This window comes from Camelus dromedarius, chromosome Y, assembly GCF_036321535.1.
Source record: "Camelus dromedarius isolate mCamDro1 chromosome Y, mCamDro1.pat, whole genome shotgun sequence".
NCBI classification, from domain to species: Eukaryota; Metazoa; Chordata; class Mammalia; order Artiodactyla; family Camelidae; genus Camelus; species Camelus dromedarius.
Window position 1 is genome coordinate 5791606 of NC_087473.1, and position 26993 is coordinate 5818598.

A 26993-nucleotide genomic window follows, 5' to 3' on the forward strand; every position below is an offset into this window, starting at 1 on the left:
GCAAAGTGACATTAAGACACCTCATCCCAGCTGAGTCAACAGCAGCTCATTCAAAATCTATCAGGAATGCTGAGTGTTTTGTGCAGAGAAACATTCTTCAGCATTAGTTAACTTGAAATTCATCTTCTGTAACTTTGCTATTTGGAGGAACACAACATGGGCCAGTTTTCATTGCTCTTCACTTTTGAAGACACATTGGCTTTCAAGGATGGTAGTGAGCCCATTTGCACATTCAGAAGCATACGTTCATCATCCAATGTAGATAATGTACTTCAGCCGTTATGAAGATTACTGTCAGAAGTATACTGACGAAGAAGACAGCTTGGAGGGTAATCTTCCCTAAATGAGGGCTTTTATTCAATATATGCAAAAACAGTTCTCAATTTTGGATAAGGTTTTTGAAAGAAATTCACACCGTCACATTGTTTGCAAGACAGAATTTTGGCAGTCAGGAATTGGCTGCGTGTTATTGTTCCACAATGTCTCCTAATTGAAATTGAATCAGTTTTTCCCTTATGTTGAAGTAACTATATGAAATACAGAGTGAATGCGGAAAGCCATTTGAAGTAGGTTTTCTGTGCCATTTAGCTTCATGCACGGACCTTTCTACACATTTGCACCATGAAGTGAAAATGGTAAGGATGATTTCAGCCTTGTGCCACTGTGGGAATTATGGGTTACAGTGAATGGGAAAGAAGCCTATATCTCGTTTCTGATACTGTTTCTCTCAACTTGAACATGAGATAACAAATTGAATCCAAATGGATAATGTTCCCGATCAGCATACCAGATGACGTGATATAATTGGGAGATGATCTCTCCGTATGCAGCTTTTTATGCCGAATCTTAGACAAACATTCCAGTGTAGGAATGGAATGGAAAATGTGAAATACCATCGAAGGTTAAAGGGAGCCATGGGTTTCCATGGTTTCTGTAAGTAGACTTTGTTCCTGTCCTGAAGGTCCTTGTCCCAAATTCATCATAGTCACACTAACAGCCCCTCAGCAGACCCAGCTTTTACAAACCATTCTAAGCAAGGTGGAAAGAGGATTGTTTGAATGGGATTTCTAATTTCCATAAGATCAACCCTAACGTTCATAGGTGATGCATCTTGGGATTACAATGAATGTGAAAAAATATTCTCTTTCTGCATTGTAAGAATAAGAGAATTTTGGTGTTGGGGAAGCCATCCACTATCCAAGTTCTGATAGGCTTTCTCACACACTCACATTGAGTCCATTCCATTCATCCACGACTTTTATGCAATTAGGAATGTCACCTGCTATTTAGGAAAATTTGTTGACAGAATATCTCTTGAAAATGTGGGGCTGGCTGTGAAATGCAACATTTAGGTACTTGTCACTAGACACAAAATGTATTGTGAAAAACTCCTTCTGCTTAGTTGGGATCATGTAAGTGGTGCAAATGAGGACTCAGCCTATATGTAGCTTGTGAGTGAGTTCATGCATTAAAACCCACTGTGAATTCTCCAAGTTCCCCCAACTAAGTGTCTCGATTGAGCATATTTTCACAAACTGGAAGGACTACTTGGACAGTATGTAGCACATTTTGTTAGCTTCACCCAGTCTTGTAAACCTGTTCCCATCTTGGAACTAAGAAAATGAGGAAGTTTTCGGTCTTCTGGCCCATTTATAATGTGAGGATTCACCTTTTGTGTACAAGCTCTTCTTCATGTTCCATAAGATTTCACTGCATCCTGCCTTTCTTCCTCAACTTCAGCCATCCTGAAAAGGCCTCAAGCTGACATGAATTTATGGTGAGACAAAGATTCTTGTGAGACTATCTCCTAGATAGGTCGTCCTGTGTTCCTCAAGTTTTTGAACCTTTCATTCTTGGGATCAATCTGCGGATGTGTGAGCTGACCTGGTCCAAGATTTTGGTAGATCATAGCATGCTGTCTATTACTGCCCATGAGTAGTTGGAAAGGCCATTTCACTAGCTCAGCCTCAGTACCCCAGGTTCCCCAGATCTTGCAGTGTCCACAGAAGGCATCCAAGGGAAGAAGCAAAGAATACAGCTAGCAATCCTCATGCAATTATTGTCCGCTTGATACAAATGCTTGCCCTGTGTTTCATTTTGGGAACAGAACAGCTGAGGGATACTCCCTTCTTGGGAACTGGTGGCAAAATCTGGGATTTCCACGTGTGGCCTGAGCTGTCCTCCATATTTTGAAGGTACATCTGGCAAAGTGACATTAAGATACCTCATCCCAGCTGAGTCAACAATACCTCAGTTGAAACCTATCAGGAATTTTGAATGTTTTATGCAGAGAAACATTCTTCAGCATTAGTTCACATGAAATTCATCTTCTGTAATTTCCCTATTTCTAGAAATGAAACATGGGCCAGTTTTCTTTGTGCTTCATTGTTGGGGACACATTGGTTTCCAAGGATGGAAGTGAGCCCATTTGTGCATTCACAAGTATACGTTCATCATCCTATGTAGATATTTTACTTCACACATTATGAAGATTTCTGTAGGAAGAATAATAAGGAAGAAGACAGCTTGGAGGGTAATCTCTCCTAAATGAGTGCTTTTCTTCAATGTATGCTTTAACTCATCTCAATTTTCGATAAGGTATGTTTGAAGGAAATTCACACCGATGCTTGGTTTGCAAGTAAGGAAACTTTGGCAGTTGGGAAATAGCTGTGTGTGAGAGTTCACAAGTTCTTGGCTCCTATTCCAAATGGAATCACAGTTTTTCACTTATGTGTAACTAACTCTATGAAAGATAGAGTGAATGCAGAAGGCCATTTGTAGCATTGTCTCTATGACACTTAGCTTTATGCACGGAACCTTCCAGCATGTTCGCTCTATGAAATGAAATGAGCATGCATGATTTCAGTCTTGTGCCGTTCTGGGAAAAATGGGTTACTCTGAATGGGAAAGAAGCCTATGTCTCGGTTCTGAAACTGTTTCTCTCAACCTGAACTTGAGATGTCAAATTGAACCCAGTTTGAAACCATTCCTGGGGAGCATGACAACAATGATAGCAGAAGTGGGAGAAGATCTCTTCCTAACCAGCTTATTGTTCTAAATCGTAATATTCATTGTATCCTGGGAATCAATGGGAAAACTTTCAGCAAATTCGTGGGACAATTCGTGAGCAATGATTTCCATGATATTTGAAATTATTCTATGTTCCTGCGCTGAATGACCTGGGCAGTAGTTCCTCTTAGGATCAGCCACAGCCCCTCATTTGACACTGCTTACTTGAAGCATTCAAATGAAGGAGCAAAGAAGATTAATTGAATGGGTGTTGTAATTCCACTCAAATCAACCCAAACCTTGACACTTTACACATATTGGGAACATAAGGAGTGTGGAAAATATACCTCACCTTTGCTGTCATGAATAAAGGAGTTTTTTTGTTTTGGAAAGCAAGCATATCTACGAGTAGTGATTGGATTTCTCACACACTCACAGCGAGATAGCTCACTTCATCTCTGCTTCAGCTGAATTTAGGCAATTTCCCACGAAGTTGGAAGCATTGTGGACAGAGTGTCTCTAAAGGAAGAGGTGCTGTGAAATGCATCTTGTTGGTTTTAGCCACTGCAGGAAAGATTGGAAAACTCCCTTCTGCCTTATTTGAATCACCAATTTTGAGGCATTGAGAAAATTTCCTATCTTACTTGAGATAGAGACCGTGTATTGAAACCCCCAGTGTAATCTCAATGTTCACCTCACAGAACGTTTCGATCGAGCAAACGTCCACTTGCTGTAAGGAATATGTGGATAGGAGAAAGCACTTCATGTTAGATGCACCCAGTCTTTCTTTTGCCACTAAATCCAAAGTAGTTCATATCTCAAAGCCCTTCTTTTCTCACCTCAGGATCAAACAATTGAGGAAGTTTTCAGTCTTGTCCACTTTTCGAATATGTGGCTTCTCCATTTGGCACATGCTCCTATCACCTTGTTCTTAGGAATTCAATGCAACCTGCCTTTCCTTCCTCAACTTCAGCATTTTTTGAATGCATTCCAGTTACTGTCAGTTGATGGTGCGATCAAGATTCATGTGAAAACAACTTGTAGATAGGAGCCTGTATGCCCCTCAGATTTTAAAATCTTGCAAATCTGGGATAAAATTGGGGAGAGTTTAAGTTGAATTTTTCCCAGAAATTGGAAGTTCAGTGTTTTGCTGAAAGGAGAAGACTGTCCATCCGAAATCTGAGAGGTTTCTGTTGAAGTTTATCTTTACTACATCAGCTTCTCCTTGATCTTCACATTCCACAGGCTGAATCTAAGGAAATATGCAAAAGATGCTCTTTAGAAAGTTATCTTTAGCAATATCATCTACACACAAATAATTCTGAATTGGTTCTTTAGGGGAACAGAAGGGACTTGGGAAAATCCCTTACAGGGAATTGATGATAATAACCAGGGTTTCCATGTTTGGCATGAGGTTCCCTGTATGTTATGAAGGTTCACCGAAAAGGAACTTATAGGAAAGCTATTAGGAATGCTGTTTTATTGGTGCAATAAACTCTGTTCAGTGAATCCTTAGGCAAAATTCTACTTCAGAAATGTCCCTATTTGGAGGAATATGACTTGGGCCAGTTTTCACTGCACTGCATTTTTCAGGACACATTGATTTACAAGGATGGAAGTCAGCCAATCTGCACATTCTCATAGGCCTCAATTCTTCTTTGAACTCAGATAATTTACTTCAGCTCTCATGAAATTTCTGTAGGAAAAATAGCACAAAAGAAGACAGCTTTGAGGGTACTCTCTGCTGGAATTTTTGTACTACGGTTCAATATATCCTGTAATGATCCTCAATTTCCAAGAACTCACATTTGAAAAAATTTCACTCCATCACTTCCTAGCAAGATAGAGTATTTATGCATTTGGAAAACGGATCTATTTCAGTGTTCCACAAAACCTTGTCCCCTAATGCATAAGGAATCACAGTTTTCTCAATTGTTGAACTGTCTAAACAAAATTGAGATACACTGTGGCAAGCCATTTTCAGGAATGTGTTTGTGACCTTGGTCTACATGCAAAGAGTCTTGCAACATGTTCCCTTAAGGGAATAAAACGTGTAAGGATAATTTTTGACTTGTGCCGTCATGGGGAGAAAATGGTTTCCTTGATTTGGAAAGAGACCTATATACAGGTTCTGAAATAATTTCTCTCAAATTTGTCTCAAGATACCAAATTGAACCCAGATTAAAAATGTTCCCGATCAGCATGCCAAGTGAAGAGATATACTTGTGAGATGATCTCTCCCTATGCAGCTTCTGTTGCCAAATCTTAGACAATCATTCCAGTGTAGGAATGGAATGGAAAATGTGAAATAACATCGAAGGTTTAAGGGAGCCATGGCTTTCCTCCATTTCTGTAAGTAGACTGTGTTCCTGTCCTGAAGGTCCTTGGCCCAAACTCATCATAGTCACACTAACAGCCCCTCAGCAGACCCAGCTTTTACAAACCATTCTAAGCAAGGTGGAAAGAGAATTGTTTGAATGGGATTTCTAATTTCCATAAGATCAACCCTAACGTTCATAGGTGATGCATCTTGGGATTACAATGAATGTGAAAATATATTCTCTTTCTGCATTGTAAGAATAAGAGAATTTTGCTGTTGGGGAAGCCATCTACTATCCAAGTTCCGATAGGCTTTCTCACACACTCACATTGAGTCCATTCCATTCATCCACGACTTTTTTTCCATTAGGAATGTCACCTGCAATATGGAAATTTTGTTGACACAATATCTCTTGAAAATGAGGGGCTGAGAAATGCAGCTTTTAGGTATTTGTCACTAGACAAAACACGTATTGTGAAAACATGTTTTCCTTCTGCCTTGTTGGGACTATGTAAGTGGTGCAATTGAGGACCCAGCCTATATCTAGCTTGTGAGTGAGGCCATACAATTAAACTCACTGTGAATTCTCCAAGTTCCCCCAACTGAATATCTTGATCTAGCATATTTTCACATGCTGGAAAGACTACTTGGACAGTATGAAGCATATTTTGTTAGCTTCACGCAGTCTTGGAAATTGTTCCCATCTTGGAACTAAGAAAATGAGGAATTTTTCAGTCTTCTGGCAATTTTAAACTGTGAGGCTTTCATCTTTGGCATACGAGCCTGTCTTCATATTCCATAAGATTTCACTGCATCCTGCCATTCTTCCTCATATTCAGTCATCTTGAAAAGCATTCTAGCTGGCATGAAGTTATGGTGAGACAAAGATTCTTGTGAGACTATCTCCTAGATAGGTCGCCCTGTGTTCCTCATGTTTTTGAACCTTTCATTCCTGGGATCAATCTGCGGTTGAGTGAGCTGACCTGATCCAAGATTTTGGTAGAGCACATCACACTCAATTACTGCCCATGTCTAATTGGAACGGCCATTTCACTAGTTCGGCCTTAGTACCCCAGCTTCTCTGGATCTTTCAATGTCCACAGAAGTCATCCAAGGGAAGAAGCCAAGAACAGGATAGATTCCCCTTGCAATTATTTTCCATTTGTTTCAAATGGTTGCCCTGTGTTTCATTTCGGGAACAGAAGAGCTGAGGAATACTGTCTTCTTGGGAATTGATGGCAAAATCTCGGATTTTCATGTTTGGCCTGAGCTGTCCCTCCATATTTTGAAGGTACATCTGACAAAGTGACATTAAGATACCTCATCCAGCTGAGTCAACAACAGCTCAGTTGAAACCTATCAGGAATTTGAATGTTTTATGCAGAGAAACATTCTTCAGCATTAGTTCATGTGAAATTCATCTTCTGTAACTTCGCTATTTGGAGGAATATGACATGGGCCAGTTTTCATTGTGCTTCATTTTTAGGGACACATTGGTTTTCAAGGATGGAAGGGAGCACATTTGCACATTCAGAAGCATATGTTCATCATCCAATGTAGATATTTAATTCACTGTTATGAAGATTTCTGTAGGAAAAATACTAATGAATAAGACAGCTTGTATGTTAAGCTCTCCTAAATGTGTGCTTTTCTTCAATGTATGATTTAACACTTCTCAATTTTGGATAAGGTATGTTTGAAGGAAATTCACACCGATGCTTGTTTTGCAAGTAAGGAAACTTTGGCAGTCGGGAAATGGCTAGTGACAGTGTTGCACAAGGACTTGGCTCCTATTTAAAATGGAATCACTGTTTTTCTCTTATGTGGAACTAACTCTGTGAAAGAGAGAGTGAATGCGGAAAACCATTTGTAGGATTATGTCTATGACATTTAACTTCATGCACAGGAACTTCCAGCATGTTCACTCTATGAAATGAAATGGTCATGTGTGATTTCAGTCTTGTGCCGTTCTGGGAAAAATGGGTTACTGTGAATGGGAAGTAAGCCTATGTCTCAGTTCTGAAACTGTTTCTCTCAACCTGAACTTGAGATGTCAAATTGAACCCAGTTTGAAAACATTCCTGGGGAGCATGACAACAATGGTAGCAGAAGTGGGAGAAGATCTCTCCCTACCCAGCTTATTGTTCCAAATCTTATTATTCATTGTATCCTGGGAATCAATGGGATATAGTTCAGCAAAATTGTGGGACACTTCGTGAGCAATGATTTACACGTTATCTAAAATTATTCTATGTTCCTGTTGTGAACAACCTGGGCACCAACTCCTCCTTCCATCAGCCACAGCTCCTCACTTGAAACTGCTAACTTGAAGCATCCAAATGAAGGAGCAAGGAAGATTATTTGAATGGATTTTGTTATTCCACTCACATCAACCCAAACCTTGATACTTTACACATATTAGAAATACCATGAATGTGGAAAATATCCCTGACCTGCGCTGTCATGATAAAGTTTTTTTGTTGTTGGGAAGCAAGCATATCTACGAGTTGTGTTTGGCTTTCTCACACACTCAAAGTAAGATATCTCACTTCATCTCTGCTTCAGTTAAATTTAGGCATTTTCCCATGAAGCTAGAAACATTGCTGACAGTGTATCTCTAAAGGAAGATTTGCTGTGCAATGCATATTTTTTGTTTTAGTTACTGCAGTAAAGATTGTGTTGGAAACTTCCTTCTGCGTTTGTCGAATCACCAAGTTTGAGGCATGGAGTAAAATTCCTATGTCTTACTTGAGATAGAGGTCGTGCATTCAAACCCCCAGTATAATCTCAATGTTCACCTCACAGAACGTGTCGATCAAGCAAACGTCCACTTTCTGAAAGGACTACGTGGACAGAAGAAAGCAATTCATGTTAGATGAACACAGTCTTTCTTTTCCCACTAATTCTGAAGTAGTTAATATCCCACAGCCCTCTTTTCTCATCTCAGGATCAAGCAATTGAGGAAGTTTTCAGTCTTCTGTCACTTTTTGAATATTTGTCTTCTTCATTTTGCACATGATCCTATAACCATATTCTGTAAGAAAATACTGCATCTTGCCATTCTTTCATCCACTTCAGCATTTTCTGAATGCATTCTCATTAGTGTCATTTGACGGTGAGTTCAAGATTCCTGTAAAAATTTCTGTAGCTAGGAGAATCTTTGCCTCTCAGATTTTAAAATCTTGCAAATCTTGGATACAATTTGGTGATGTTAAACTGACTTTATCCCAGAACTTGTAAGTGCAGGGTATTGCCTAATAGAGAGAACAGTCCATCCGTAATCTCATAGGTTTCTGTTCAAGTTCATTCTTACTACATCTGCTAATCCTTTATCTTCACATTTTATAGAGTGAATCAAAGGAAATTTGCAAAGGATGCTCTTTACAAATTCAACTTTAGTCCTATCATCTGCACACAAATGCATCTCATATGTTTCTTTAAGGGAACAGAAGGGAGATGGTATAATCCCTTATTTGGAATTGTAGATAAGAACTGGGATTTCCACGTTTGGCATGGGTTTCCCTGCATTTTATGAAGGTACATCTGGGAAGGTGACATTAAGTAGTGCATTGTATCTCAGTCAAAGTCAGCTCTTAAGAAAGCTAATAGGTAAGATGTTTTATTGGTGCATTATACCCTCTTCAGGGTATCTTTTGTGAAAATTCTTCTTCAGAAAAGTCCCTATTTGGAGGAATATGACGTTAGCCTATTTTCACTGCTCTGTGTTTTTGGGGAAACATTGATTACAGGGACAGGAATCAGCCCATCTGCACATTCTCATAGACCTCAATTCTTATTTGAACTCAGATAATTTACTTCAGCTCTCATGAAGTTTTCTGTAGGAAGAATAGAACAAAAGAAGATAGCTTTGGGGGTACTCTCTCCTGAACGATTCTTGCTTCTGTTCAATATATCCTGTAATGATCCTCAATTTTTGAGATCTTATGTTTGAAGAAAATTCTCCCCATCATTTCCTAGCAAGACAGAGTATTTAGGCATTTGGAAAATGTCTCTATTTCAGTGTTCTTCAAAAGCTTGTCCCCAAATGGTATATTAATCATGGTACTCTCAAATGTTGAAATCTTTTTACAAAAGTGAGTAACACTGTGGCATACCATTTGCAGGAATGTGTTTGTGACCTTTGTTTACATGAATGGAATCTTACAACATGTTCCCTTATGGAAATTAAACTGGTAAGGATGATTTCTTCCTTGTGCTGACATGGGGAGAAATGGTTTCCATGATTTGGAAAGAAACCTATATCCCGTTTCTGAAATAATTTCTCTCAACTTTATCTTGAGATGTCAAATAGGACCCAGCTTGAAAATTTTCCAGAACAGCATGCCAAGAGAAGTGATATAATTGGGAGAATTTCTGTCCCTATGCAGCTTCATGTGCCGAATCTTAGACAATCATCCGACTCTAAGAATGGAAACTAATAGGTGAAGAATCATTGCAGGTTCTAGGAAGCACTGAGTTTCCAAGGTTTCCCTAAGTAGCCTGTTTGCCTGTCCTGAAGGTACTTGGCCTAAACTTTTCATAGAAACACTAACAGCCCCTCAGCAGAACTAGCTTTTACAAACCATTCTACAAAAGCTGGAAAGAGGATTGTTTGAATGGGTTTTCTAATTTCCATAAAAAGAACCATAAGTTTCATAGGTGACGCATCTTGGGAATTCATTTAATGTGAAAAATTTTCCTTCTTCTGAATTGTAGGAATAAGAGAATTTTGTGTTGGGAAAGACATCCAATATCCAAGTTCTGATAGGCTTTCTCACACACTCACATTGAATCCATTCCCTTTATCTCCTATTTTTGTGCCTTTAGGATTGTCACCTTCTAATTTGGAAAATTTGTTGAGAGAATGTCTCTTGAAAATTAGGGGTTGTGAAAGGCAGCTTTTAGGTACTTGTCACTAGAAAAAATAGTGTATGTATGAAACCTCCTTCTGCCTTGTTGGGATTATGTAAGTGGTAAGATGGAAGAACCATCCTATATCTAGCTTGTGAGTGAGGCCATGCATTAAAACCCACTGTGAATTCTCCAATTTCCCCCCACTGAAATTCTCAATCAAACAATTTCCACATATTTAAAGGACTACTTGGAAAGAATGAAGCACATTGTGTTATCTGCACCTAGTTTTGGAAACCGTTGAGCACATGTTGGGGGTGTCGGTCTTCTGCCATTTTCCAAATGTCAGGATTCTCTTTTTAGTGTACAAGCCTGTCTACATACTCCATAAATTTTCACTGCAACCTGAGTTCCCTACACAACTTCAGCCATCATGAAATGCATTCTAACTGGCATGAAGTTATGGTGAGACAAAATTTCTTATGAGACTGTCTCCTAGGTAGGTTGCCCAGTGTTCCATACGTTTTACGATCTTTCACACTTGGGAATCTATATGTGGTTATGAGAGTTGACATGATCCAAGATTTCAGTAGAGCACAGCACTCTGGCAAGAACTGTCTGTGCATATGTGGGAAGGCCTTTTCACAAGTTTGGCCTCTTTACCCCAGCTTCTCCAGATCTGGCCATGTCCACATAGGGCATCGAAGTGAAGAAGCAAAGTATACTGCTTGCAATGTTCTTGCAATTCATTTTCTCCTCCAACAAATGATCACCCCGTTTTGCACTTCAGGAATAGAAGGCCATGGGATAAACCCTTCTAGGGAATTGATTGCAAAAGCAGGGATTTTCATGTTTGGCCAGAGCTATCCCTCCAAGTTGTGAAGTGTTATCTGGTGAAGTGACATTAAAATACCTCATTTCAGCTGAGCCAATAACAGCTATTTTGAAATCTATGAGGAATTCTGAAATTTTCATGCAGAGAAATCCTCTTCAGCATTAGTTCACGTGATATTCACTTTCTGAAACTTCCCTATTTGGAGGAGTACGAAGTGGGCCAGTTTTCATTTCACTGCCTTGATTGGGACACATTAATTTTCAAGGACAGAAGTGCGTCCATTTGCACATTCAAAAAGGCCTCTGTTCATCATCCAAAGTAGACAATTTCCTTCAGCTCTTATGAAGATTTCTGTAGGAAGTATAGGAGGAAAGTAAATAGATTGAAAGGAAATAACTCCTAAATGAGTACTTGGGTTCAATATCAATTAGGGATAAGGCATTTTTGAAGGAAATTCTCTCCATCATCTAATTTGCAAGTCAGAGAATGCTGGGAGTTGTGAAATGGCTGTGTGTCAGTGTCCCATTTGGTCTTGGCTTGTATTCCACAAGGAATCAGAGTTTTCTCTTATGTTGAACAACCTTTATGAAACAGAGGGAGAATGTGGTATTTCATTTGTAGGAGAGTCTCTACTCCCTCCATCTGCATGCATGGGACTTTCCAGCAGGTTATTTGCTCAAAATGAAATGGGTAAGGATGAATTCTGTCTTGTTCCTTTAGGGGAAAATGTTTTTTTGTGAATGGGAAACAAGCCTTTGCCTCAGTTCTGAAACAGTTTCTCTGAACATGGTCTTGAGATGTCAAATTGAACCCAGTCTGATAGAGTTCCTTGAGAGCATTGCAACAATGGTGGCAGAATTGGGAGAATATCTCTTCCTACCCAGCATATTTTTCCGAATCTTAGGCAATCATCCAACCCTGGGAATGAAGTGGAAAGTGTGCAGAAACTACATGGGTCTTGTCATGAGCACTGAGTTGCAATTATAACTTCCCAATTATTCTATGCTCTTGCCTTCAGCAACCTTGGCCACAGCTCCTCTTTGGGACAACAACAGACCCACACTTGACATTGCTTACTGGAAGCATCTGAATGAAGGTGAAAAGAATATTGTTTGAATGGGCCTTGTATTTTAGATCACATCCACCGAATTTTGGCACTTGACTCATACTAGAATTATAATGAGGGCAGAAAAAATTTCCTCATCTGTGCTGTTGTGATAATGGAGTGTTTGTGTTGTTGGGAATCAAGTGTAACTATGAGCTCTGATAGGCCTTCTCACACTTTCACAATAAGTTAGCTCACTTCACCTCTGCTTTGGGTGCCTTTAGGCAATTACCGGCTAAGTGGGAAAATTTGCCGGCAGTATATCTCCTGAGGAAGAGATGCTGTACAATGGATCTTGCTGGTTTAGGTCACTTGAGAAAAGATTGTGTGTGAGAAATTTCCTTCTCACTTGTTGGGATCTCCAAGTTTGAGTGATTCAGAAACTAACATATCTTACTTGTGATTGGGACTGGGCATTCAAGCACCCAGTGAAATCTCAATGTTTACCTCACTGAGTGTGTTGATAGAGCAATTTTTCACTTGCTGAGAGGACTATTTGGCCAGGAGGAAGTACTTCGTGTTAGACGAACCCAGTCTTACTTTTGCCACTACTTCACAAGAAGGGAATTTCCCACAGCCCTTCTTTGCCCATATTAGGCTGAAAAACAAGAGGAATTTTTTAGTCTTCCACTTTTTGTATATGTGGATTCTCTCTTTAGCAAACGAGCCTATCACCATGTTCTGAAAAATTACACTGCTACCTGCGTTTCATTCCTCAACTTCAGCCATCTTCATAAGCATTCTTATTAGCATAAGTTGACCGCAAGATCAAGAATCATGGTAAAATACCTCCTAGATAGGATGCTCTGTATGCCTCAGGATTTAAAAACTTGTAAATCTGGATACATTTGGGGGGAGCTGAAGTTGACTTTATCCCATACATTGGAATCGCAGAATTTAGCCTAAGAGGAAGAATGGTCCATCGGTATTCTGAGGGGCTTCTACTTAAGATCATCTTTAATACAGCAGCTTTTCCATGATCTTCAATGTCCACAGAGAGAATCCAAGGAAATGTGCAAAGAATGGTCTTTAGAAAGTCATCTTCAGTTCATATCAGCAGCACACAAATGTTCAAAATATGGTTCTTTTGGGGAAGAGAAGGGAATTGGGAAATTGATGATAAAAGCAGTGATTCCATGTTTGGCCTGAGGTTCCCTGAGTGTTATGAATGTACATCTCAGAAGGTGACATTAAGGACCGCATTTCAGCTCAGCCAACAGCAGCTCTTTGTATAGCTATTAAGAATGCTGAATTATTGTGCCAAGAAACCCTCTTCAGGGTTAAGTTAGGTGAAATTCACTTCCAAAAACGTCCCTGTTTCTAGGAACATGATGTGGGCCCATTTTCACTGCACTGGCTCTTCAGGGACACATTCATTTTCCCGGACATAAATGAGCCCTCCTGCACATTCTTTTTAGACCTCTGTTTTCATCAAAATCAGATAATTTTCTTCAGCTCTCATGAACTTTTCTGTAGGATGAATAGTACAAAAGAAGACAGCTTGGGAACTCTCTCCTAAGCAAGTCATTCTTCGGTTCAATTTACCCTGTCTAATTCTCTGTTTTGTAGAAGGCATGTTTGAAGATAATTCACCCAGTCTACTTCATTGCATGACAGATTATTTAGGCATTTGGGAACAGTGTCTATTTCATTGTTCCACAAATCATTGGCCCCTACTGCACATGGAATCACGGTTTTCTCAGATTTTGAACTGTCTTTTCAAAAGTGAGGAAAACTGTGCCAAGCCGTTAGCTGGAAAGCCTCTGTGACCCTTGGCTACATGCACGGAATTTTCCAACATGTTCCCTTATAGAAATGAAACTTGTAAGGATGAATTCTGCCTTGTGCCATAATGGGGGAAATTGTTTCCCTGACTTGGAAAGAAGACTATATCCCGATTCTGAAAAAATTTTCTTAACGTTGTCTCTAGACATCAAATTGAAGCCAGCTTGAAAATGTTCCAGGAAAGCATGCCATGGGAGGTGATAGAAGTGGGAGAATATCCCTTGCTACCCAGATTCTTGTGCCAAACCTTTGACAACCATTGCACTCTTGGTCCAAATGGAAAAAGTGGATCAACTTTGCAGGACTCAGGGGAGCCCTGAGTTTCCACAGTTTCCCTAAGTGGCCTGTGTTCCTGTCCTGAATGGCCTTGCTTCCACTCACTTTAGAAACACAAAAAGCGCCTCTGTAGACCAAGTTTTTATGAAGCATTTTAAGCAAAATGGAAAGAGGATTTTATGAACTGGTCTTCTAATTTATGTCAGATCAGCCCTTATGTTCCCCAATGACACATCTTGGGAATACAATGAGATTGAAAAAATTAACTTCATCTGCGTTGTTGGGTTAGGTAAATTTTGTGTTGTGGAAATAAACCAAAATCCACGTTCTGATAAGCCTTTTCACAGTATTGCATTAAGTTCGCTCCCTTCATCTCCTGTTTTAGCTTCTTTAGGAAAGTGAACTGCAATGTCTGAAACTGTAAACAGAATGACTCTTGGAAATGAGGGGCTGTGCAATGCATCTTGTATTTATCACTAGAGGAAACAGTGTTTGTGGGAAACCTCCTTCTGTCTTGTGATCATGTATGTGGTTTGATTGAGAAGCCATAATATGTCTAAGTTTTGAGTGAAGTCATGAATCTAAACCCCCTCTGAAATCCCAAATTTCCCCCCACTGAACATCTCAATCGAGCAAATTTCCATATGTGGAAAGGGCTACTAGGACAGAATGAAGTATATTGCGTTAGCTGCAACCAGACTTGGGAAACTTGTGAGCATATGTTGGGGGTTTCATTCTTCTGCCAGTATTCAGATATGAGGCATTTGTCTTTGGTGTACGAACCTGTATTCATGTTCCATAAGTTTTCACTGCAACCTGAATTTGCTTTTGCAAGTTCAGCCATCTTGAACTGAATTCTAGCTGGCATGAAGTTATGGCGAGACAAATATTCTTGTGAGACAGTCTCCTAGGTTGGATGCCCAGGGTTCCATAGGTTTTAGGATCTTCCACTCCTGGGAAGTATCATGTGTTCTGGAGGGTTGACATGATCCAAGATTTCGGTAGAACACAGCACTCTGGGAAGAACTGTCTGTGCATACTTGGAAAGGCCTTTTCACAGTTTGGCCTAAGTAACCCAGTTTTTCTAGATCTGGCCATGTCCACATAGGGTATCCAAGGGAAGAAGCAAAGGATGCTGCTAGAAATCCTCTTGCAGTTTGTGTCCTTTTCAAACAAATGCATGCCATGTTTTGCACTTCAGGATAAGGGCCATGAGATACTCCGTTCTAGGGTATTGATGGCAAAAGCAGGGATTTTCATGTTTGGCCAGAGTTATCCCTCCATGTTGTGAAGGTAAATCTGGCAAAGTGACATTAAAACACCTCATGTCACCTGAGTCAACAGCAGATCTTTCACAAACTCTGAGGAATTCTGAATGTTTCATGCAGAGAAATCCCCTTCAGCGTTAGTTCAGGTGATATTCACTTTCTGTAAGTTCAGTATTTGGAGTAGTCTGATGTGGGCCAGTTTTCATTGCACTGCCTTGATGGGGACACATTGAATTTCAAGACTGGAAGTGAGACCATTTGCACATTCAGAAAGTCCTCTGTTCATCATCCAATGTAGATATTTTCTTTCAAATATTAGGAAGATTTCTGTAGGAAGAATAGCAAGAAAGAAAACAGCTTGGAAGGTAATACCTTCTTAATGAGAGCTTGGGTTCAATATATCCTGTAAGAATTCTCAGTTTGTGATAAGGCAATTTTGAAGGAAATTCTCTCCATCACCTAGCATGCAATTCAGAGAAATCTGGCAGTTGTGAAAAGGCTGTGTGTAAGTGTCCCACTTGGTCTTGGCTCATATTCCACATGGAATTAAGTTTTTTTCTTTTGTTGAACTAACTTTATGAAACAAAGAGGCAGTGCAGAATGCCATTTGTAGGAGAGTCTCTACGAACTTCATCTGCATGCACGGGACCTTCCAGGAGGTTAGCTGCTCAAAATGAAAAGGGTAAGGTAGATTTCGGCCCTGTGCCTTTTTTGGAAAAGTGGGTTTCTGTGAATGGGAAACAAGCTTTTGTCTAGGTTCTTAAACTCTTTCTCTGAACATGATCTTGAGATGGCAAATTGAACCCAGCTTGAAACAGATCCTTGAGAGCATTGCAACAACAGTGGCAGAAGTGGGAGAATATCTCATCCAACCCAGCCTATTTTTCCGAATCTTAGGCCTTCGTCCAACCCTGGGAATGAAGTGGAAAATGTGCAGCATCAACAAGGGTCTCATCATGAGCACTGAGTTCCACGGTTCCCTAATGTATTCTATGTCCCTGCCCTCAGAGACCTTGGCCCCAGATCTTCTTTGGTACAAAAACAGACCCGTGCTTGACACTGCTTACTGGAAACATCAGAATGAAAGTGCAAGGAAGATTCTTTGAATGGGTCTTGAGTTTAGCTCACATCCACCGAAATTTGGCACTTGTCTCAAATTCTGTATACAAAGGTTGCAAGAATTATACCTCATCTGCACTGTCGTGATAATGGAGTGTTCATGTTGTTGGGAAGCAAGCGTAACTTTGAGCTCTGATAGGACTTCTCACACTCTCACAGTAAATTAGCTCACTTCACCTCTGCTTCATGTGCCTTTAGGCATTTGCCGGCCAAGTTGGAAACTTTGCCGGCATGGTGTCTCCTGAGGAAAAGATGCTGTACAATGGATCTTGCTGGTTTTCATCACTAGAGGAAAGACTGTGTGTGGGAAATGTCCTTCTACCTTGTTGGGATCTCCAAGTTTGTGTGATTGAGAAACTAGCCTATGTCTTACTTGTGATTGGGTCTGGGCATTCAAACACCCAGAGAATTCTGAATGTTTACCTCAGTAAATATGTTGATAGAGCAATTTTCCATTTGCTGAAAGGTCTACTTGGACAGGAGGAAGCACTTCATGTTAGATGAACCCTGTCTTACTTTTGACACTAAATCACAAGAAGTGAATTTCTGACAGCCCTGCTTTGAACATATTAGGCTGAAACACAGAAGGAAGTTTTCAGACTTCTAACACTTTTTGAATATGTGGATTCTCTCTTTAGCAAATGAGCCTATAACCATGTTCTCTAAGATTTCACTGCTACATGCATTTATTTACTCATATTCAGCCATCGTCATATGCATTCATATTAGCATCAGTTGACGGCAAGATCAAGAATCATGTTCAAATATATCCCAGATAGTATGCTCATCCTGCCTCAGGACTTAAAAACTAATAAATCTGGGATAGAGTTAGACAGAGGTGAAGTTGACTTAATCACATACTTTAGAATTGCAGAGATTTGCCAAAATGTAAGAACGGTCCATTAGTATTCTAATGGGCTTCTACTCAAGATCGTCTTTAGAACATCAGATTTTCTGTGATCTTCACTGTCCACAGAGAGAATCCAAGGTAAAGTGCAAAGAATGGTCTTTAGAAAGTCACCTTCAGTTCATTTCAGCAGCACAAAAAAGCATCAATTATGGATCTTCTGGGGAACAGAAGGGAATTGGGAAATTCCCTTCTTGGGAATAGATTATAAAAGCAGGGATTCCATGTTTGGCTTGAGGTTCCCTGAGTATTATGAAAATACATCTCAGAAGGTGAACATTAAGGACCGCATTTCAGCTCAGCAAAAAGCAGCTGTTTGTATATCTATAAGGAATGCTGAATTATTGGTGCCAAGAAAACCTCTTCAGTGTTACTTGAGGTGAAATTCACTTTCAAAAATATCCCTCTTTGTAAGAACATGATGTGTTCCCATTTTCACTCCACTGGGTCTTCGGGGACACAATAAATTACAGGGACAATTGTGAGCCCATGTGCACATTCTTTTAGGCCTCCATTTTTCTTTGAAATCAGATAATTTACTTCAGCTCTCATGAAGTTCTCTGTGAAAAGAGTAGCATAAAGGAAGATATCTTATAGTATTCTCTCCAAAGCGATTTGTGGGTACAATATACCCTGTAACAATTCTCAATTTTGTAGAAATCACGTTTGAAGATTATTCACCCCATCTACTTCATTTCAATAAAGATTATTTAGGCATTTGGGAACCGTGTCTATTTCTTGTACAACAAAACATTGGACCCTACTGACATGGAATCACAGATTTCTCAGATTTTTAAATGTCTTTTCAAAAGTGAGGAAAACTGCCACAAGCTGTTTGCTGGAAATCATCTGTGACCCTTGGCTTCATGCACGGAATCTACCAAAATGTTACCTTATGGAAATGAAACGTGTAAGGATGAATTCTGCCTTATGCCATCATGGGGGAAAATGGTTACTGTGACTTGGAAAGAAGCCTATATATGGGTTCTGAAAAAATTTTTCTCAACTGCGTCCTAGACATCGAATTGAACCCAGCTTGAAAAAGTTCCGGGACAGCATGCCATGAGAGGTGATAGATGTGGGACAATATCTCTCCCTACCCAGCTTCTTGTGCCGAATCTTAGACAATCATTGTACTCTTGGAACAAAATGTAAAAAGTGGATCAACATTGCATGACTCAGGGGAGCCCTGAGTTTCCACGGTTTGGTTAAGTGACCGGAGTTCCTGTCTTAAGACCTTGGCCCCAACGCATCTTAGAAACACAAACAGCCACTCAGAAGGCCCAGCTGTTATGAAGCATTCTAAGCAAAATGGAAAGAGAATTGTTTTAATGGGCCTTCTAATTTCCTTCTGATCAGCCATAACGTTCCCACGTGACACATATTGGGAATAAAATTAGATTGAAAATATTAACTTCATCTGCATTGTCAGGCTAAAGAAATTTTTGTGTTGGGGAAACAAACAAAAATCCACGTTCTGATAAGCCTTTTCACACAATCACATTAAATCTGCCCCCTTAATCGCTTCTTTTATTTTATTTAGGAAAGTCACCTGCAATCTCTGTAACTTTGTCGACAGAATATCTCTTGAAATATAGGGGCTGTGCAATGCATCTTGTAGATGTCACTAGAGGTAAGGGTGTGTTTGGGAAACCTCCTTCTGCTTTGATGGGATCATATATGTGGTGGGATTGAGAACCCATCCTATGTCTGAGTACTGAGTGAGGTCATGAATGTAAACCCCCAATGAATTCTCAAATTTCCCCACACTGAACTTCTTGATCAAGCAAATTTCCGTATGTGGAAAATGCTACTTGAACAGAATGAAACACATTGTGTTTCCTGCACCCAGTCTTGGAAACCTGTGAGCACATGTTTGGGGTTTCATTCTTCTGCCCGTTTTCAAAATTGAGGCTGTTTGTCTTTGGTGTCTGAACCTGTCTTCATGTTCCATAAGTTTCCACTGCAACCTGAATTTCCTTCTGCAATTTCAGCCATCTTGAAATGATTTCTGCCTGGAATGAAGTTATGGCAATATAAACATTTTGTGAAGCTGTCTCCTAGGAAGAATGCCAAGTGTTCAATATGTTTTATGATCTTTCACTCTGGGAAAAAATGTGTTTGGGCGAGTTGATATCATCCATGATGTCGGTAGAGCACAGCACCCTGGCAAGAACTGTCCGTGCATACTAGGATAGGACTTTGGATAATTTGGCCTTAGTACTCCAGTTTCCCCAGATAAAGCCATGTCCACATAGGGCATTCAAGGGAAGAAGCAAAGAATGCTGCTAGCAAACTTCTTGCAGTTTGTGTCCTTTTCAAACAAATGCTTACCGTGTGTTGCACTTCAGTATGAGAAGGGCCGTGGGAAACTCCCTTCTAGTGAATTGATGGCAAAAGCATGGATTTACATTTCTGGCCAGAGTTTTCCCTCCATGTTGTGAAGGATCATCTGGCAAAATGATATTGATATACCTCATCTCACCATAGACAACAGCAGCACTTTCAAATACTTGAGGAATTCTCAGTATTTCGTGCAGAGAAATCCACTTCAGCGTTGGTAGAGGTGATATACACATTCTGTAATTTCACTATTTGGAGGAGTCTGACTTGGGCCAGTTTTCATTACACTGCCTTGATGGGGACACATTGAATATCAAGGATGAGCGTGACCCCAATTGCACATTCAGAAAGGCATCTGTTCATCATGTAGATATTTTCTTTCAAATATTATGAATGTTTCTGTAGGAAGAACAGCATGAAAGAAAACTGCTTGGAATCTAATATCTTCTTAATGAGTGTTTGTGTTGAATATATGCTATATGAATTCTCAATTTGGGATAAGGCATTTTGAAGGAAATTATCCCCATCACCTAGTTTGCAAGTCGGAGAATTCTGGCCCTTGTGAAAAGGCTGTGTATCAGTGTCCCACTTGGTCTTGGCTCGTATTCCACATAGAATTAAATTTTTCTCCTTTGTTGAACTAACTTTATGAAACAAAGAAGCAGTGCAGGATGCCATTTGTAGGAGAGTCTCTACGAACTTCATCTGCATACATGGGGCCTTCCAGCCGGTTAGTTGCTTAAAATGAAAAGGGTAAGGATGATTTCTGCCTTGTGCCTTTTTACGAAAAATGATTTTCTGTGAATGAGAAACAAACTTTTGTCTCGCTTCTGAAACAGTTTCTCTGAACATCATCTTGAGTTGTCCAACTGAACCCAGATTGAAACAGTCCCTTGAGAGCATTGCACCAGTGGTGGCAGAAGTGGGAGAATGTCTCTTCCTACCCAGCTTATTTTTCCGAATCTTAGGCATTCGTCCAACCCTGGGAATGAAGTGGAATATGTGCAGCCAATACGCGGGTTTCATCATGATCTCTGAGTTCCATGGTTTCTCAAATTATCCTATGTTCCTTTCCTCCATGACTTTGGTCCCAGCTCCTCTTTGGGACAACAACATACCCACACTTGACACTGCTTACTGGAAGCATATGAATGAAGGTACAAGGAAGATTGTTTGAATGTGTCTTGTATTTTAGCTCACATCCACCGTAATTTGGCACTTGAATGAAACTGGGAATACAATGAGTGCAAAAATATACCTCATCTGCACTGTCATGATAATGGAGTGTTCATGTTCTTGGGAAGCAAGCATAACTACGATCTCAGATAGGCCTTCTCACACTCTCACTGTAAGTTAGCTCACTTCACCTCTGTTCCTGTTGCCTTTAAGCAATTGCAGTCCAAGTTGGAAAACTTGTCGGCAGGTTGTCTCTTGAGGAAAAGATGCTGTGCAATGGATCTTGCTGATTTGCATCACTAGAGGAAAGATTGTGCGTGAGAAATTTCCTTCTATCTTGTTGGGATCTCCAAGTTTGAGTGCTTGAGGTAAAAACCTATATGTTACTTGTGATTGCAGCTGGGCATTGATACACTCAGTGAAATCCCAATATTTACCTCACTAAATGTGTCAGTAGAGCAATATTCCACTTGCTGAAAGGACTACTGAGACAGGGGGAAGCACTTCATGTTAGCTAAACCCAGTCTTACTTTTGCCACTAATTCACAAGAAGGGAAATTCCCACAGCCCTTCTTTGCCCATATTAGGCTGAAACACATGAGGAAGTTTTCAGTCTTCTTCCACGTGTTGAATATGTGGATTTTCTCTTAAGCACATGAGCCTAACACAATGTTCTGGAAAATTTCCCTTCTACCTGCATTTTTTTCCTCCAATACAGCCATCTTAGTATGCATTTTCATTAGCATCAGTTGATGGCAAGATAAAAAATTGTGTTAAAATAACTCCTAGATAAGATGCTCTGTGCATCTCAGGTTTTAAAAATGTTTAAATCTTGGATACACTTGGGGAGATGTGAAGTTGACTTTATCCCATAGTTTGGAATCACTGAGTTTAGCCTAAGTGGAAGAATGGTCCATCGATATTCTGAGGGGCTTCTATTCAAGGTCATGTTCAGTACATCAGCTTTTTCATGATCTACAGTGTCCGCAGAGAGAATGCAAAGAAAGGTGCAAAGAATGATCTTTAGAAAGTCAAATTCAGTTCATATCAGTGGCACAAAAATGCTTCAAATATGGTTCTAATGGTGAAGAGAAGGGAATTGGGAAATTCCCTTCTTCTTAATTGATGATAATTGCAGTGATTCCATGTTTGGCCTAAGGTACCCTGAGTGTTATGAATGTATATCTCAGAAGGTGACATTTAGGACCGCATTTCAGCTCAGCAAAAAGCAGCTCTTTGTATAGCTATAAGGAATGCTGAATTATTTTTGTGAAGGAACCCTCTTCAGCATTCCTTTAGGTGAAATTCCCTTTCAAAAACGTCCATCTTTCTAAGGAATATGATGTGGGCCCATTTTCACTGCACTGGTTCTTCAGGGACACATTAATTTTCAGGGACAGAAGTGAGCCCATCTGCACATTCTTATAGGCCTCTGTTATTCATCAAAATCAGATAATTTACTTCAAGTCTCATGAACTTTTCTTTAGGAAGAATATCACAAAAGGAGACAGCTTAGAGTACTCTCTCCTAAGTGAGACATGCTTCTGTTCATTATACCCTGTAAAAGTTCTCAATTTGTTAGAAGGCACGATTGATGATAAGTTGCCCCATCTTCTTCTTTGCAAGACATATTATTTAGGCATTTGGGAACAGTGTCTATTTCATTGTTCCACAAATCATTGGCCCCTGCTGCACATGGAATCACTTTTTTCACAGATTTTGAAATGTGTTTTCAAAAGGGAGGAAAATTGTGGAAATCCATTTACTGGAAAATATCTGTGACTCTTGGCTACATGTATGGAATCTTCCAACCTGTTCCCTTATGGAAATGAAACGGGTAAGGATGAATTCAGCCTTATGCCTTCATGGGTGAAAATGGTTTCTGTGACTTGGAAAGAAGGCTATATACGGGTTCTGAAACAATTTTTCTCAACTTCGTCCTAGACATCAAATTGAACCCAGCTTGATAATGTTCCAGGACAGCATTCCATGAGATGTGATAGATGTGGGACAATTTCTCTTTCTTCCCAGCTTCTTGTGCCAAATCTTAGACAATAATTGAACTCTTGGAACCAAATGGAATAAGTGGATCAACTTTGCAGGACTCAGGGGTGCCCTGAGTTTCCATGCTTTCACTAAGTGTCCAGAGTCTGTCCTTAAACCCGTTGGCCTCAACTCATCTTAGAAACACAAACAGCCACTCAGAAGGCCCAGCTGTTATGAAACATTCTAAGCAAAATTGAAAGAGCATTGCTTGAAAGGGTCTTCTGATTTCCATCTGATCTGCCCTAAGTTTACCAGGTGACACAACTTGGGAGTAAATTGAGATTGAAAAAATTAACTTTATCTGCATTGTCGGGCTAAGGAAATTTTGATGTTGGGGAAAAAACCAAAATCCACGTTCTGATAAGCCTTTTCGCACAACCGCATTAAATCTGCCCCCTTCATCTCCTCTTTTACTTTCTTTAGGAAAGTCACTTGCGATGTCTTAAACTTTGTCAACAGAACGTCTTTTGAAAATGAGGGGATGTGCAATGCATCCTGTAGTTGTCACTAGAAGAAAGAGTGTGTGTTGGGAACCTCCTTCTGCTTTGCTGGGATCATGTAGGTGATGGGATTGAGAACATATCCTATGTCAAAGTTTTGAGTTAGGTCATAATCAAAACCCCTCTGAATTCCCAAATTTTCCCCACTGAACTCCTTGATCGAGCATAGTTAGACATGTGGAAAAGGTTACTTGGACAGAATGAAGCCCATCGTGTTAGCTGCATCCAGTCTTGGAAACACGTGAGCAAATGTTGGCGGTTCCGTTCTTCCGCCAGTTTTCAAATGTGAGGCTTTTTGCCTTTGGTGTCTGAGCCTGTCTTCATGTTCCATAAATTTTCAAGGCAACCTGAATTTTGTTCCGCATCGTCAGCCATTTTGATATTAATTCTAGCTGTCATGAAATTATGATGAAACAGTCTTGTGAGACTGTCTCCTCGGTAGGGGGTCCTGTGTTCATTATTTTTTATGATCTTTCACTCTTGGGAAACATGTGGTCTGATGATTTGCTGTGATCCAAGAATTCGGTAAAGCACAGCACCCTAGGAAGACCTGTCCATGCATACGTGGAAAGGAATTTGCACAAAATTCGTCTCAGTACCCCAGCTTCTCAAGTTCTTGCTATGTCCACATAGGACATCCAAGCGAAGAAGCAAAGAATGCTGATAGCAATCCTCTTGCAATTTGTGTCCTCTTCAAACAAGTAATTCCCGTGTTTTGCACTTCAGTATGAGAAGGGGCGTGGGATAGTCCCTTCTAGGGAATTGATGGCAAAAGCATGGATTTTCATGTTTGGACAGAGATATCCCTCAATTTTGTGAAGGTTCATCTGGCTAAGTGACATTAAAATACCTCATCTCACCTGAGTCAACAGCAGCTCTTTCAAAACATATGAGGAATTCTAAATAATTTGTGCAGAGAATTCCTCTTCAACGTTAGTTCCCTAATGTTAGGTCATACTCAGTTTCTCTAAGTTCACTATTTGAAGGAGTCCAACATAGGCCAGTTTTCAATGCACTGCCTTGATAGGGACACATTGACTATCAAGTTTGGAAATGAGGCTATTTGCACATTCAGTAAGGCATCTGTTCATCATCCAATGGAGATATTTTCTTTCAAGTGTTATGATAATTTTTGTAGGAAGAATAGCAAGAAAGAAAGCAGCTTGGAAGGTAATATCTCCTAAATGAGTGCTTGGGTTCAATATATCCTATTAGAATTCTCAATTTGGGATAAAGCATTTTTGAAGGAAATTTTCTCCATTACCTTGTTTGCAAGTCAGAGAATTCTGGCAGTTTTGAAAAGGCTGTGTGTCAGTGTCCCACTTGGTCTTGGCTCATATTCCACATGGAATCACAGTTTTGTCTTTTGGTGAACTAACTTTATGAAACAGAGAGAGAATGCGGAATGCCATTTTTAGGAGATTTTCTATGAATATCATCTGAATGCAAGGGACATTCCAGCAGGTTAGATGCTCAAAATGAAAAGGGTAAGGATGATTTCTCTCTTGTGCCTTTTCAGGAGAGATGGGTTTCTGTGAATGGGAAACAATCTTTTGTCTCGCTTCTGAAACAGTTTCACTGAACATGATCTTGAGTTGTCAAATTGAACCCAGCTTGAAACAGTTCCTTGAGAGCATTGCAACAGCTGTGGCAGAAGTGTGAGAATAACTTTCTACCCAGTTTATTTTTCTGAATCTTAGGCAATCGTCCAAACCTGGGAATGAAGTGGAAATTGTGCAGCAACTACATGGGTCTCGTCTTGAGCACTGATTTCCATGGTTTCCCAAATTACTCTATATTCCTTCCCTCATCAACCTTGGCCCCAGTTCATCTTTGAAACAACAATAGACCCACACTTGACACTGCTTACTGGAAGCATCTGAATGAAAGTGCAAGGAAGATTCTTTGAATGGGACTAGTATTTTAGCTCACATCCACTGAAATTTGGCACTTGAATCATAATGGGAATACAATGAGAGCGGAAAATAATCCTCTTCTGTGCAGTTATGATAATGAAGTGTTCATGTTTTTGGGAATCAAGCATAACTATGAGCTCTGATAGGACTTCTCACTCTCTTGCAGTAACATTGCTTACTTCAACTCTGCTTCAGGTGACTTCAGGTGACTTCAGGTGACTTTAGGCAATTGCCTGCCAAGATTGTAATTTTTCTGGCAGGATGTCTCCTGAGGAAAAAATGCTGTGCAATGAACCTTGCTGGTTTTTATCCCTAGAGGAAATATTGTGTGTGGAAATTTCCTTCTAACTTGGTGGGATCTAACAGTTTGAGTCATTGAGATACTAATCTATGTCTTACTTTTAATTGGGGCTGGGCATTAAAGCACCTAGTGAAATCTAAATGTTTACTTCTCTGAAAGTGTTGATAGAGAAATTTTCCTTTGCTTAAAGGACTACTTGCACAGGAGGAAGCATTTCTTATTAGATGAACCAGTTTTAACTTTGCACTAATTTACAAGAAGTGAATTTCCCACAGTGCTTCTTTCCCATATTAGGCTAAAACACATGAGGAAATTTTCAGTCTTCTTCCACTTTTTGAATATGTGGATTCTCTCTTTTGCACATGAGCCTATCACCATGTTCTGTAAGATTTCACTGCTAACTGCGTTTGGTTCCTCAACTTCAGCTATCTTCTTATGCATTCTATTTAGCATCAGTTGATGGCAACATCAACAATCGTGTTAAAATATCTCCTAGATAGGATGCTCTGTGCACCTCAGGTTTTAAAAACTTGTAAATATGGGATACACTTGGAGAGGTGAAGTTGACTTTATCTGATTGTTTGGAATCACAGGGTTTTGCCTAAGGGGAAGAACAGTCCATCGGTATTCTGAAGGGCTTCTACTGAAGATCATCTTTAGTACATCAGCTTTTCCATGATGTTCACTGTCAAAAGAGAATCAAAACAAATTTGCATAGAATGGTCTTTAGAATTCTTCTTCAGTTCATATCAGTGGCACAGAAATACTTCAAATATGGTTCTTTTGGGGAAAAGAAAGGAATTGGGAAATTGCTTTTTTGGGGATTGATGTTAAAATCACTGATTCCATGTTTCGTCCAGGTTCCCTGAGTGTTATGAATGTACATCTCAGAAGGTGACATTATGGACAGCATTTCAGCTCAGCCAAAAGCAGCTCGTGGTTTAGCTATTAGGAATGCTGAATTATTGTTTCCAAGAAACCCTCTTCAGCATTTCTTTATGTGAAATTTTCTTTCAAAAACGTCCTTGTTTTTAGGAACATGGTGTGGGCCCATTTTCACTGCACTGGCTCTTCGGGGACACATTAATTTTCAGGGACAGAAGTGAGCCCATCTGCACATTCACATTGGCATCTGTTTTTCATCAAAATCAGATAACTTACTTCAGCTCTCATGAACTTTTCTTTAGGAAGAATACCACAAAAGGAGACAGATTAGAGTACTCTCTCCAAAGAGAG

General features: G+C 39.9%; 1 protein-coding gene across 1 annotated transcript in view; it reads left to right on the forward strand.

The window, feature by feature from the left end:
- Positions 1-265: 265 nt before the first annotated feature.
- LOC135320331 (heat shock transcription factor, Y-linked-like) overlaps positions 266-26993 on the forward strand; it is a 103338-nt gene continuing 76610 nt past the window's right edge. Inside the window, 1 exon segment of the mRNA XM_064483431.1 lies at positions 266-329. Coding sequence (XP_064339501.1) covers positions 266-329 — 64 coding nt within the window.